At 47.1% G+C, this 12,961-nt stretch overlaps 1 protein-coding gene across 3 annotated transcripts in view; it reads right to left on the minus strand.

The window, feature by feature from the left end:
• The window catches only part of DNAJA3 (DnaJ heat shock protein family (Hsp40) member A3), a 30,011-nt gene extending 22,850 nt beyond the window's left edge, over positions 1-7,161 (minus strand). For 2 of the 3 annotated variants that reach the window (XM_073899588.1, XM_025859076.2), the window contains exons 1-2: positions 6,917-7,161; positions 3,502-3,635 (exon numbers count right to left, since the gene is read on the minus strand). In XM_073899588.1, the coding sequence (XP_073755689.1) occupies positions 3,502-3,635; positions 6,917-7,127 (345 nt within the window). In that variant the 5' untranslated portion in view covers positions 7,128-7,161. The remainder of the gene's footprint in view (positions 1-3,501; positions 3,636-6,916) is intronic. The other variant, XM_025859077.2, reaches the window with a different exon arrangement.
• Between the last annotated feature and the right edge of the window lie 5,800 nt (positions 7,162-12,961).

Raw genomic sequence — 12,961 nt, forward strand, 5'->3', positions numbered from 1 at the left:
AAGCGACTGCCTTCGGCTCAGGTCATGATCCTGGAGTCCCGGGATCGCGTCCCACATCGGGCTCCCTGCTCAGCGGGGAGTCTGCTTCTCCCTCTGACCCTCCCCCCTCTCATGCTCTCTCTCTCATTCTCTCTCTCAAATAAATAAATAAAATCTATAAAACAAAGGTGACCTTGTGGCTGCTCTGAGGAGTGCTGTGCACGTAGTAGGCCGTTCACTGTGTGTGCTACCGATGCCTTCCAAGCCTGGCTTACCAGGTCCCTCACATGAGGGAAGGAGGCACACAGAATGCTAAAGCTTACTGGAGAAGCCGCGTGGCTCTGACATCCTGAGTGGCTGTACTCATGACGCGGGAAGTTAAGCGCACAGCCTCAGGGTCAGAGGGCCCAGAGTCACTGTCTGCTAGCCCTGGGACCTTGGGCAGAATGTCACTATGCACAACTTCCTCATCCGTAAGATGACAATAATGATATCTACTTCACAGGGCCGTGGTGGGGATAAAATGAGATAACGCATATTCTACAAGGAGCAGAAGGCCAGTGGGTGTTATATGCAACTAATGAATCGTTGACCACCCCGTCAAAAACTAACGATGTAGTATATGCTGGCTGACTGAACAAAATAAAAAAAATAAAAATAAAAATAAAATGAGCACAAGGCATGGCACACAGTAACATTCAACATCAGCTATTATTCGAACATAAAAGGGAGCAGAAGGACATGTTCAGGAGGTGGGAGCATCTAATAAGTTCTGACAGGAATTTTAAATTGTCAACTGATGAGCCAAAACTTCCTGATTGTTACCAGTATACCCCAAACCATCAGGATGACCACTGTGAAATACAGCACTGAAGCAGACAACCTTAGAGCTCACAGGTGAGGTACTGTGTCCACAGCTTAGGTGAAAGGAATGAGGGGAGATGTCATATGTAAAGATCAAGTTTGTGCCAAGTAAAGACAAAACAGCGTCACGGCTCAGAGTGCCAAACGAGGACCCAAAGGAGTTCAAATTCAAGCAAGTTCTCAGACACATCACAGGGCTGTATGACATCACGGGGCCATGCCAGAGACAGAGGACGACAACCACAACACAAAACAGTCTCATTTTAGACAAACACGATCACGTGAGATTCATATGGTTTCAAAGGGGGCTGGGTACATTTTAACGTAATTTTTAAACACATCATCACAGTTAAAAAAAAAAAAGAGGGGTGTCAGCACATTATCCAACTGTGAGAAACATAACAGGATTCTTTCCTGTGACGGGGAACTCGCTTTCACCCAAAGTGGAGTGTACCATGACCAACAGCTCTCATCAATGGAGAGCTCTTCATCAGAGTAAGTCTAACTCCTGCTTTTGGTTCATAGGTCACTTTAATCCCCTTTTACAAATCAGCCTGGCAAATAATTGACCCCACAGAGTTCTTTCTTTACACTAAGAATCAAACAGCTCTCAATCTTCCATGGTAGCAAAAGAAAGCAATACAAGTCACTAAGCCTACAAAGAAAGAATTGGTCATGTGCTACCCAACTTTGGTTTTCAGGAGGATGGAGGGTGCTGGCAGGTTGCCAGAAACATCTACCCACTCCCCAAAGTCAGGGAGACAGAATAAAGGCAGCAGCAGGAGAAGCTCCGCCATTGTAGAGTAGAGCGCCACTGGTGCCTCTGAACTCAAGCTGCTTCTGGAGATGCTGGTCCTCACACCAGCTCGTGGAAGCAGGCCACAGACTGTGTGTTAACCCTAAAGCAGGATCTCCAGGGACAGCCAGTAGATCATCGTGGGCCACAGAGCTGGTCCCAAAAGCCAGGTAAGACAGAGAGGTATACTTATGAGATTAGCTTAAGGAAAAGAGAGATCTTCTGCAGTATTTTAGTCTCATGTACGACACATATTGACTGATGGGGCCTTGGCTGGATGTCATAACCTCTTCAAGCCTGTCAGGAGGATGGAATGATGCAATACACCCAAAGCTTTCATCAAGGTCTGACCCCAGAAATTTCTCTATAAAGGCTACTTTAAAAATGTCCATTTTTAAATTGCACAGCTTTACCTAATCTTTTCATTTCCACACCTAAAAACTTGAGTGGTTCCCTACTTTTTTCTTTACATTACAGATTTTATTATTTTTAAGTAATCTCTACACCCAACCTGGGGCTCAAACTCATGACCCCAAGATCAAGAGGTGCATGCTTCACCAACTGAGTCAGCCAGGCCCCTCCCTGCTCTCTCTCAAATTAAGTTTCTAGTGCTTACAAACAGCCTCATGTGTCCTGCTAGTTTGGCCCCAGCCTCCATCATTTCACTCCTCTCCCACTCTTACATCTGGTACCTTACCCTCTAGCTCAAAGGAAGCAGCATGTTATTCACTATCCCAAGCCAGGGTCTCTGCCTCCTACCCCCCCGTGCCTTTGCTCATTCCATCACAACCCAGTAATGGACAAAGAATCTAAATACATATACAGCAAATGGCCAATAAGCACATACAAAGATGCTCAACATCATCAGCGACCACAGAAAAGCAAATTAAAACCACAGTGAGACACCATTTCACACTCAGTAGGGTGGCTATAATCAAAAGGACAGACAAGGGGTGGCTGGGTGGCTCAGTCAGTTAAGCGTCTGCCTTCAGCTCAGGTCCTGGGATCGAGTCCCACATCGGGCTCCCTGCTCAGGGGGGAGCCTGCTTCTCCCTCTGCCTTTCCCCCTGGGCTTGTGCTCACTCTCTCACTTGCTCACTCTCTCTCAAGTAAATAAAATCTTTTAATTAAAAAAAAAAAAAAAGGATAGACAAGAACAAGTGTTGCTGGGGATGTGGAGAAGTCAGAACCCTCCGATGGTGGGAATGTAAAATGGTGCGGCCATTTTGGAATAGTCCGGCAGTCCTTCAAGAGGTTAAACACGGATTTATCATGTGACCCAGTAATTCCACTCCTAGGTATATGAACATACTCACAAGAAATGAAAACATGGGTCTACACAAAACTTATATGTGGATGTTACCAGCAGCACTACTGATAAATAGAAAAAAAGGGGAAACGGCACGTGGGTGGCTTAGTTGGTTAAGCATCCAACTCTTGGTTTCGGCTCAGGTCATGATCTCAGGGCTGAGATCGAGCCCACGTCAAGCTCCACACTCAGCGGGGAGTCTGCTTGAGATCCTCTCTCTCCCTCTCCCTCTGCCCCTCCCTGCCACATGCACACACATGCGTTTTCTCTCTCTCTCTCAAATAAGTAAATCTTAAAAAAAAAAAGACTTTAAAAAATAAATAAATAAAAATAAAAATCTTTGGTTCTTCCTCTCTTTTTTTCTGAAGCATTAACCAGCAGGGCACTATGTGTTTGAGGAACAGTCCAGGAACACCCATTGTTTTCATTTCATTCTACACTGTCAGCCGCACAGGACCCATACGTATGGGCAGATACACCTCACTGGTGAGCAGACTAGACCAACAGCATCCCTTCTACAGTCTTGTCCCTAAAATCTGGCTTCCATACAGACCTGGTAATAGGCTTTCTTGATCTCCTTCTGGCTGGCATTTCGGGGCACTCCTAGTATCTGGTAATAATCCTCTTTGGCCAAAGGGGAGCTCGTGTGGAAGGAGGCAGTACAAACAAAAGGGTAACTTTTTACTCCTAAAAAAGAAAAAAGGAAAGAAAATCACTCTGGGAATGTGCTCAACAAAAGGAAATTGTGAGTGAACAACCAGCCAGGTTATAACTGTGAAGGAACGGAGATCATAGCTTTGGAGTCAGCTTTCCTCCAAGCCCTCTGGAGACCAAACTCACTTCACTTAAAAATGGCCAAGGCCACTGTATATAATGAATATAAAACAAACACCACTGGGCAGGGCTGATTCTGCTGGACCACAATACAGTGAAGAGGTACCCTAATTACACCACCAAAGGAGCAGCACACCAGATGGAGGCTATACCTGGGGGATGATTAAAAAGGGACCTTGTCCCACTGTTACACTACCCAAGCACCTGCCACATGCCAGGTATCTTCACATGCTTTGTCTCCCTTAATGCTTAACAATTCCCCAGGTTCCTTCCCTTCACCATGCAACCTTGGGCATCTGCTTCTGGGGTGGTTCTCGGAGGGTGGTCCCTGGACCAGCAGCACCATCAGCTTGTTGGAAATGTCCATTTTCAGGCCCCACCCCAGACCTGAATCAGAAACTCTGGAGGTCCAGTAAGCTATGCTTACTAAGCCCTCCAGGTGATTCTGCCACATGCTCAATTTGAGGACCACTGTACTAAAGAAATGGTTCTTAGTGTTTCAAGTCACAGATCTAAGAGAATCTGATAAAAGTGCTGCCCCTCCCCTAAAAACAATACACCTATATAGACACACAGGATTAAAAGGTGCTAGGCCTGAATCTGTTTACCCCAGAGCAGCTAATGGGTCAAAGCCCAAGGCAGGCAGCCATATGTCCTTTCACGCTTCTGGCATCAGCACCAGGAGGACCAGCCACCAGCAGACACACTCTGCCCCACTCAACTGCCCTCGTGGCCTGTGGTAGAGAACTAAGCTGGACTGGTCTGTCACCAAGTGAAGCGGGGGAGCCACCCCACACTTTGAGCCCTGCCTAACCCCCAACACATCCTGTGACAAATGAAGATAGGCAGGGCAGGGCAGGGGGTGAAAGAGAGCCACGTTAAGGCATAAGAGTCGTGACAACTCCAGGTTTCCACGTCAGACCTCTGCCTACAGAGAAGCTTCTGGATTCACCATTCATTCATACAGCAAATACTCACTGAGCATCTACTACTTGCCAGGCACTAGGTTCTGCTCCAGGAATAGGTAGCAGACCACTGAAAGCGAACTGCCCATCTGAAGCTTATGTATATTCAAGATCTTAACACTGTAGTAGGCACTGAAGACACAAGATGAAGAAAAAAGCCAAAGCCAAGGAGCTTACAGTCCTGCACAAGAGTGTGGGAGGCAGTGTGCAAAGAGCTTTTAGTACACAAGGACATACAGAGTCACATACAAAGAGTCACCTAATCAGGGTTTCTCAAACTCACATTATTGATGATGGGACTGGATTCCTCCTAGTGAAGGGGTTTTCCTATTGTTATGGGCTAATTCTGTCCTCTTCCCCCAATTCACGTATTGAGGCCCTAATCTCCAGTGCCTCAGAATGTGACAGTAATTGGAGGCACGGTCTTTAAAGACAACCCTGCCAAAACACTGATCTTGGACTTCTAGCCTCTAGAACTGAGAGGATAAATGTGGTTCTTTGTTATGGCATCCCTGGCCAATTAAAATACCTGAATGTCAAAGGATGTTCAGTAGCATCCTGGCCAACTATTTATAAGTAGCACACTCTACTCCCCCCTCTACCCCTGCCACACGCTGGCAACTAAAAATATCTCCAGACATTGCCGAATGTCCTGTAGAGGGCAAAATCATCCCCAGTCGAGAACCACTGACGATACAACTGAAAAAGTTCCAGAAAGGTCTTTTAAGGCAGCTGCTGTTAAGCTGTAGAAATTAACCAGGCTAAGGAAAGGTTTGAATCTGCCCAGAATTACACCTACAGTCCTGATGTTATTTGAAACAGTTTCCCCTTTACTGCTCAAAAGTGCCTCATTTGGCTGCAAAATCATGTATTACCTTTGGTTCACAGGGAAGTCCTCGTGCATTTAGTAACTAGTGATGTAACTAGATTTTATGCATGTAGAGGGGTGGCAGGAGGTAATGATGCTGCTGATGATTAATGAGGGCTAGGAATAAACTGAAGGGCCTTTGAGCTATGCTAAGGAGTCCGGATTTTATCATGCAGGCAATAGGGAGACACTGCAAGTGTTAAACAGAGAATGGATGGGCTTTCCATGAGAAAGCGCTAACAACAACAACAACAAACTGGAGGCCTGGGAGACCACTTAAAATTAATCTGAACACAAAATACAACCAGGGGTGTTGAGGCTATCCAGGAAGCAGGCAAGATCATCAGACAGGAGAATGACTAGGGAACACAACCAACAGCACAATTCAGACACATGGCTGGTTCAACGTTTCCTCCTTCCTTCTCTCACTATAATGGAAGTCGTCCAACGCAGAACAGAACCATCAATGCTAAACACTTAGAGGCTTAATACATATTAATTTAGTAACGCCTCCAGCAATTAAGAAAGCTGGTTTTGAACCAAGGTTCCACCATCTTTCTGCTTTGTCACATTATACAAGCTGTTTAACATCTAGGCTTAAATTTCTTTATCTATACAATGGAATAGCAACAGTGTCTATCACATGGAAATGATCCATGCCTGGTACATGTAAAGTGCTCGATAAATGTTAGTTTGTATTTTTATTACAATTACCCATTTAAGGACTTAGGAAAGACTAAGTGTGCCCTTCAGTTAAAACTATGTGGTGGAAAGAGCATAAGCTATTAAAGGTCAGCCCTCGGTTTGGGATAACTCTTCTCATCTAGCTTTATGACCTCAGTTTCCCGTTCTTTAAAATGAGAATGACGACACCCTTCTTGCAAGATTGTTATCATCAAGCGAAATGGGTCACAAAGTGCCAAGCACCGTAACAGGTGCTCACCGAAGAATAATTACCTCCTCCCTTCCGGCCAGAAGGTGAAGGGAGAAGACGGGAACGGAATAGGGTAACGGAGCAGCGGCAGGCCGGAAAAAGGCTTCTAGAAATGTTGACAGAGAAGTGAAGGTTGTAGGCCTACGGAGCGTTTCACTACCGCCGCCAGGCTCCATGTAGCTCTCCCTTGTTCACGACTTCTGAGAAGCCATTTGGACCTCTCTGCCTCCTGCTTGCCAGTCTCTCCAAGCAAATCCTCTTACAGGTCAGAAGACACCCTCCAACCCCGCTACCCCCGCAGTCGGATCGAGTCACTCCCTTCCGGGCCTTATAGCCCCCACGCTCGGGCTCTGGAACCTGCCCTCACCTTTGAAGCTGACACCGGGTCTCAATGTCAGCAGCGCCCCGGAGCCCCGAGCTCCCAAGGAAGGCGCGAAGGTAGTGACGTTCAGCTTGTAGCCCAGCGAAGCCCCCACCACGCCCCCCCTGGGCGGCCCGGCGCCTTTCCCCGCTGCAGCCGGCAGCCGAGGGTTCCCCACAGCCACCAGCAACCAGCGCGTGGAACACCGCGCCGCCATCTTGGCCCAGGGACACCGCGCCTGCGCCACCCGGCTCAAGGAGGCCTCGCGAGGACAGCGCCCGGCCGCAGCGACGGAGCTTCCGGAGGCGGGGCCTGGTGCGCGCCCGCGCACGAACACAGGCGTCACGCACACGCCGCGGCACTCAATGCAACTTTCTTGCCAACGCCGAAATGAGATTTGTTCTGAAGAGCGCAACTAGGTATAGTGGCCCTGAAGAACCTCGTCATTCTGTGCAGGGTGGCCAAGATTGTACCTTATCTGTGTAAAGACGTGTTTGAGGGTAGCCAGGTGTGACCGTTCTGAGGGTCCCGGCGAAGGGCGGGACTACAAATCCCGCCGTGCAATGCGGCCCTCAGTCGCGAGATCCCAAGATGCAGTGCGCGTCTTCCTCCGCCTGACCCGAAACTGAATAGTTTGCGTGAGCGTTACTCACCTTCTGTCCGCGGCCTCTGCCCTACTTCGAAAGCCTGGCCTCAGGCTCGTCTTCTCTCCGGCTGATTCCTCACGGAGCGGACTTTAATCACTCGATTCTGTCCTAAGCATGTTAGTCTCCTCCACATCTGTAATGAGCTTGACAGTCGCGGAGGGAAAGCCGAGCCCCGCACAAACCAATGTAATAAACGTTGTGAGCACTTACTATGTGTCACGCACGTTCTTATAGACTACTGGGGATACAGCGATGAATGACATGCTATCCCTGCTCTGGGGGAGCAAACGATGAATCGAGAGAGACGGGGTTCTTAGCAACTAACCTAACATGACCAATGCTGTCGTCGTTATAGACAGTGTTAGAGGCGAGGAGTTTCTGAAACAAATTGGGGGTCTGGAGGGTCAGGGAAGGCATCTGAGAGGTAACATTCCAGTTGGACTTTGATGGCAAGTGCCTCAGATAGAGGTGGAGGGGACAAGTATTCCAAGGAGCAGGAACTTTACATCTCTAAGACGTCTTAGAGATGTAAAAGTGCTTGCCCAGTATGTTTAAGCCCTAAACTTCGGGTGTGTGACTGGAGATGAGGCTAGACAGGTAAACATGGCCTAGTAAGACTTGCAAAGGAATTTCAACTTATACACACCCGCCTGTCACCCCAAACAATAACAAGGGAACCCTAGGGTTCACTGATGGGTTTAAGATGATGTGTGCTCCTTGCCCCTTCTGCCCATTGTATCCATATTTTTGTGGATGTGAATGTTAATCTAGGTAAGAGCCATAGCTTTCATTGATAAGATTCTCCACAGGCTCTGAGATTCAAAGAAGGTTTAAAAACCACTGCTCTAGGTGCCTGGGATTGAGCCCCAGGGCCCCTGCTCAACGGGGAGTCTGCTTCTCCCTCTCCCTTTCCCTCCCCCCCCACTTGTGCTCTCTCTCTCTCTCTCTCTCTCAAATGAATAAATAAAACCTTAAAAAGAAATAAAAAATAAAAACCACCGGTCTAATGAAAAAGTTACAAGTCTATTGTAAGGTGGAAGGAGTAGTTGAGAGTTTGTGCTAGGGAACCTAGAGAGAATGCATTTTAGAGAAACAAGGCAGAGGTTGTCATGACATGGGAAGTAAAGAAAAGAGTTTAATATGTTCAACGAATATTTAAATGTCTTCAGTATAGGGACGCCTGGGTGACTCAGTCCTTAAGCGTCTGCCTTGGGCTCAGGTCATGATCCCAGCATCCTCGGATCAAGCCCCACATCCAGCTCCCTGCTCGGCAGGAAGCCTGCTTCTCTTCTCCCTCTCCCACTCCCCCTGCTTGTGTTCCCTGCTCTCGCTGTGTCTCTCTGTCAAATAAATAAATAAAATCTTAAAAAAAATAAATGTCTTCAGTATAGTGGTTAGGAGTATGGGCCCTGGAGTTAGATAGTTCGGAACTGAATCCCAAACCTGCCACTTACCAGCTGTGTGTCCTGGGGCAACTTCTTTGACCTCTCCGTGCCTCAGTTTCCTTTCTCTAAAATGGGGACATAATGGTAACTACCTCAAAGGATCATCTGAGGAATGAGTGAGATAATCCACATAAAGTCTTCATACAGTATTTGGCATGGAGTAAGTACTCAATATATGTTGGCCCTATGTGCCAGGCCCTGTGCTAAGCACTGGGAATACCAAGTACTTGCCCACAGGGAGCCCAAAACCTAGGGGGAAAGAGTGGGTGAGGGTGCTGGGTGAGAAGTACAACTTTCAGGAATAAACGCGGACAAGAGGCAAAGGGACTTTCATTTACCACCTCAGACTGAGTTAGGAACTGGTGGAGGGCTTACTAATATGAAAACTTTGTCAGCTTTGTAACTTCCTCATATTTTTGGTAGTTCCGCCCCCCATCTATTTCCCCATAATGATTAACAGTAAAAAATAAATCACACTAAAAGGGGGAGTGTGTTTTTATTTTAGGGGATAGCAGGAAGGCTGATTGCCTGGGAGCCTGCATTCCCCCTCAGGAAGTAGAGAACCTCCAGGAAATGGAGTGGATGCCGGTGACTACTGAAGGAGAGAAAGATGGGTTCGGGGAGCCACCAGAAAGATGCCCTGATGAGATCAGCCTAGGTATGTATGAGGTCCCTTTCCCTGCTAGTAACTACAGAGAAGCAGAAGATGATACAATTAGTAAACATGGGTAAGTTACAAAGCTCTGGAAATCTTCACAGCAGAGGTCCTTGATCCATAGTACCTGAATTACCTTGATTGGATAGATAATTGGGGGGACAATGAATAAGCTTCTTCTTTTTTTAAGATTTTATTTATTTATTTGACAGAAAGAGAGAGTCTCTCTCTCTCTTTCTGAGAGTACAAGTAGGCAGAGTCAGGCAGAGGGAGAGGGAAAAGCAGGCTCTCCGCTCAGCAGGAAGCCCGATGTGGGGCTTGATCCCAGGACCCTGGGATCATGACCTGAGCCAAAGGCAGATGTTTAACTGACTGAGCCACCCAGGCACCCCTGAATAAGCTTCTTTCTGCCCCCCTAACGCCAAGCTGAAAAACCCAGGGAAGGAGCTGGTTTGGGGAGAAAGATGATGAGTCACTGTTGTTTGGACTCATCATGCTTGAGATGTCTGTGGGACCAATTTCAGACTTGGTGGCTACAGAGAGATCTGAAAAATTCAGCTGTGTTAAGAACATTTTCTTTCCAATTTACAAAGAGCTTTGTCATATTTTCTATTTTGATCACAATCCTGTGAGGTAAAGCAAAGACTATTCCTGTACTTAGAAATGGACTCCCTCCCCCACCACATCCCCTACACACAACAAAATCAGCTCTGAAAGATACAAAACTCGTCCAAAGTCACAGAGCTAGTGTGTGGGTGAGCCAAGATCCATACCCAGGCCCCCTAACAAAACCCAGAGCTCTTTCCTTTAAACCATGCACCTTCCTATCTTGTGATCAATAGTTCCTAGTCAGGGCCCCTGGGTGGCTCAGTTGGTTAAGCGACTGCCTTCGGCTCAGGTCATGATCCTGGAGTCCCTGGATCGAGTCCCTGGATCGAGTCCCGCGTTGGGCTCCCTGCTCAGCAGGGAGTCTGCTTCTCCCTCTGACCCTCTTCCCTCTCGTGCTCTCTATCTCTCATTCTCTCTCTCTCTCTCAAATAAATAAATAAAATCTTTAAAAAAAAATAGTTCCTAGTCAGATAGCCCTTACTAGTTTAGAGTACTTTCTCACGCTGAATTTCCTCTGCTTCTCACAACAAAAGGGAGGCATGGGCAAGTATTTATTACCACCCCACCTACAGAATGTTTCCCTGCCTTCCAAGGACTGCAACTGTGACAGGACACAAAATGACCCATCCCAGGCTTGTTGCCAAAAACTGGGAGGAGCACACGGGCCACATCTACCCACATTCCCCCAGGCAGAATGTGTCATGTGTCCATCACCCACTGTCCCCCCTTCCCCAGTCTAAAGCCAAAAACTTTAGCTTTAAGGAGAAGCAAATGTTACTTGCAAAAGGCACACAAGGCTCACAAGCATCTCCCCCTCTGCACTTGTCACTTCACTGTTCCACAGGGCCCTTTCCCTCTCTCCTGAGGCAGTGAGATCAGTGAGTGCTAGTAGGGAGTTTTTGTTTTGTTTTAAGTTGATTTATTTATTTAAGCAGTCTCTACACCCAATGTGGGGCTCGAACTCCTGACCCCAACATCAAGAGTCACATGCTCTTCAGACAGACAGCCAGGCGCCCCTAATAGGGAATTTTAAGTATGGTCTAGTCTGTGATTTCCTGCAGACACTGACCATCCAAGCCCACAGTGGGACTAGCTGAGTCCATGGCTATCCAATGGGATGGCTGTTCCCCTCCCCAAGTGAGTGAGGATCCCTTCTAGGGAAGACAGAGAGGCCTGAGCCAATCTCTGCAGAGGCAATAAAAGACAGCTGTTTCTCTAGTTGTAGCATTTCCTTTCCTCCCCAAGTGACTATAGGACAATTCCAAGGGGGTGTGGGATGTGTGACCCAGATGTTCCCCGGCATGAATGACATCTGCCGTGGAGCAGTTCCCTACAGAACCAGGAGACAAACTCTCCTCGCCTTGATCCCCTGTGTGTTCCCCAGTGGGACCTCTGTGCTAATGATTTCCTAAATGTCCCTTTAAATAAACCACAGGTGTCTGACTCACAGCTAAATATTCTTCTGCCCAAAAGAGGCTTAAGCTTAAGTGATGTTTCACAAACCTAAAAAAATGAAAGGAATTCTTTTTTTTTTAAATTTATTTATTTATTTGCCAGAGAGAGACAGCGAGAGAGAGAACACAAGAGGGAGTGGGAAAGGGAGAAGGAACTCAGGTCATGATCCTGGGGTCCTGGGATTGAGTCCTGCATTGGGCTCCCTGCTTAGTGGGGAGTCTGCTTCTCCCTCTACTCCCCACCCCTGCTCGTGATCTCTCTGTCTCTCTCAGTTTCTCTCTCTCAAATAAATAAAATCTTTTTAAAAAATCAAAACAAATCACTAGGTGTAGTAAAACTTCAGAGCCCTAGGAACATGTGGGTACGCCTCCATTTGAGAAACAACAAAATCATTACACAAGGTGCTCTGTCATGGTGGGATGGGATATGGCGCATTTTTCCCAATTTTTGAAATGTATTTTGTTGCGTAATTGTTTTCTGTGCTGAGAACTACAAGTGCTTTTCTGCATCAGCTCCTGAAATGAACAAGGCAGGGCTTAAAGTATGAAATTTTTTTTTAATGGGCATCTTTTAAAAAAATAGTTTATTTATTTGACAGGGAGAGAGAGAGCACAAGCAGGGAGAGCTGCAGGCAGAGGGAGAGGAAGAAGCAGCCTCCCTGCTGAGCAAGGAACCCAATGCAGGGCTTGATCCCAGGACCCTGGGATCATGACCTGAGCCCAAGGCAGCTGCTTCACCGACTGAGACCCCAGGCGTCCTCAACATGCATCTTAAACAGTCATTTCAGGGGCAGATTACTAGATCTAAGAAATTTGTTGTTGTTACTGAATCCATCCATCCCTCTCCTTTTTTTTTTTTTTTTTGTGACAGAGAGACAGCCAGAGAGGGAACACAAGCGGGGGGAGTGGGAGAGGGTGAAGCAGGCTTCCTGCCAAGCAGGGAGCTCAATGCGGGGCTCCATCCCAGGACCCTGAGATTATGACCTGAGCTGAAGGCAGACACTTAACCGACAGAGCCACCCAAGCGCCCCCATCCATCCCTCTCTTGCAAAAATTCTGACTTGTGTAAACCACTAACTTCACAGAAGATTAAGGTAACATCAAGATGGAAACTTCTTTTCTTTGGCATCACAGTTTAAAATAAGGATGCAGCCTGAGGCTCTTTTAACGTTTTTGTGCCTTTTTTTTTCCTTCCCAATTTTTTCCTTGCTGCCCTCTTCTCTCCACTAATATCCTTTCAG

This window comes from Callorhinus ursinus, unplaced genomic scaffold (assembly GCF_003265705.2).
Source record: "Callorhinus ursinus isolate GAN/ISIS: 27379988/994484 unplaced genomic scaffold, GSC_fseal_2.0 scaffold13, whole genome shotgun sequence".
NCBI lineage: Eukaryota > Metazoa > Chordata > Mammalia > Carnivora > Otariidae > Callorhinus > Callorhinus ursinus.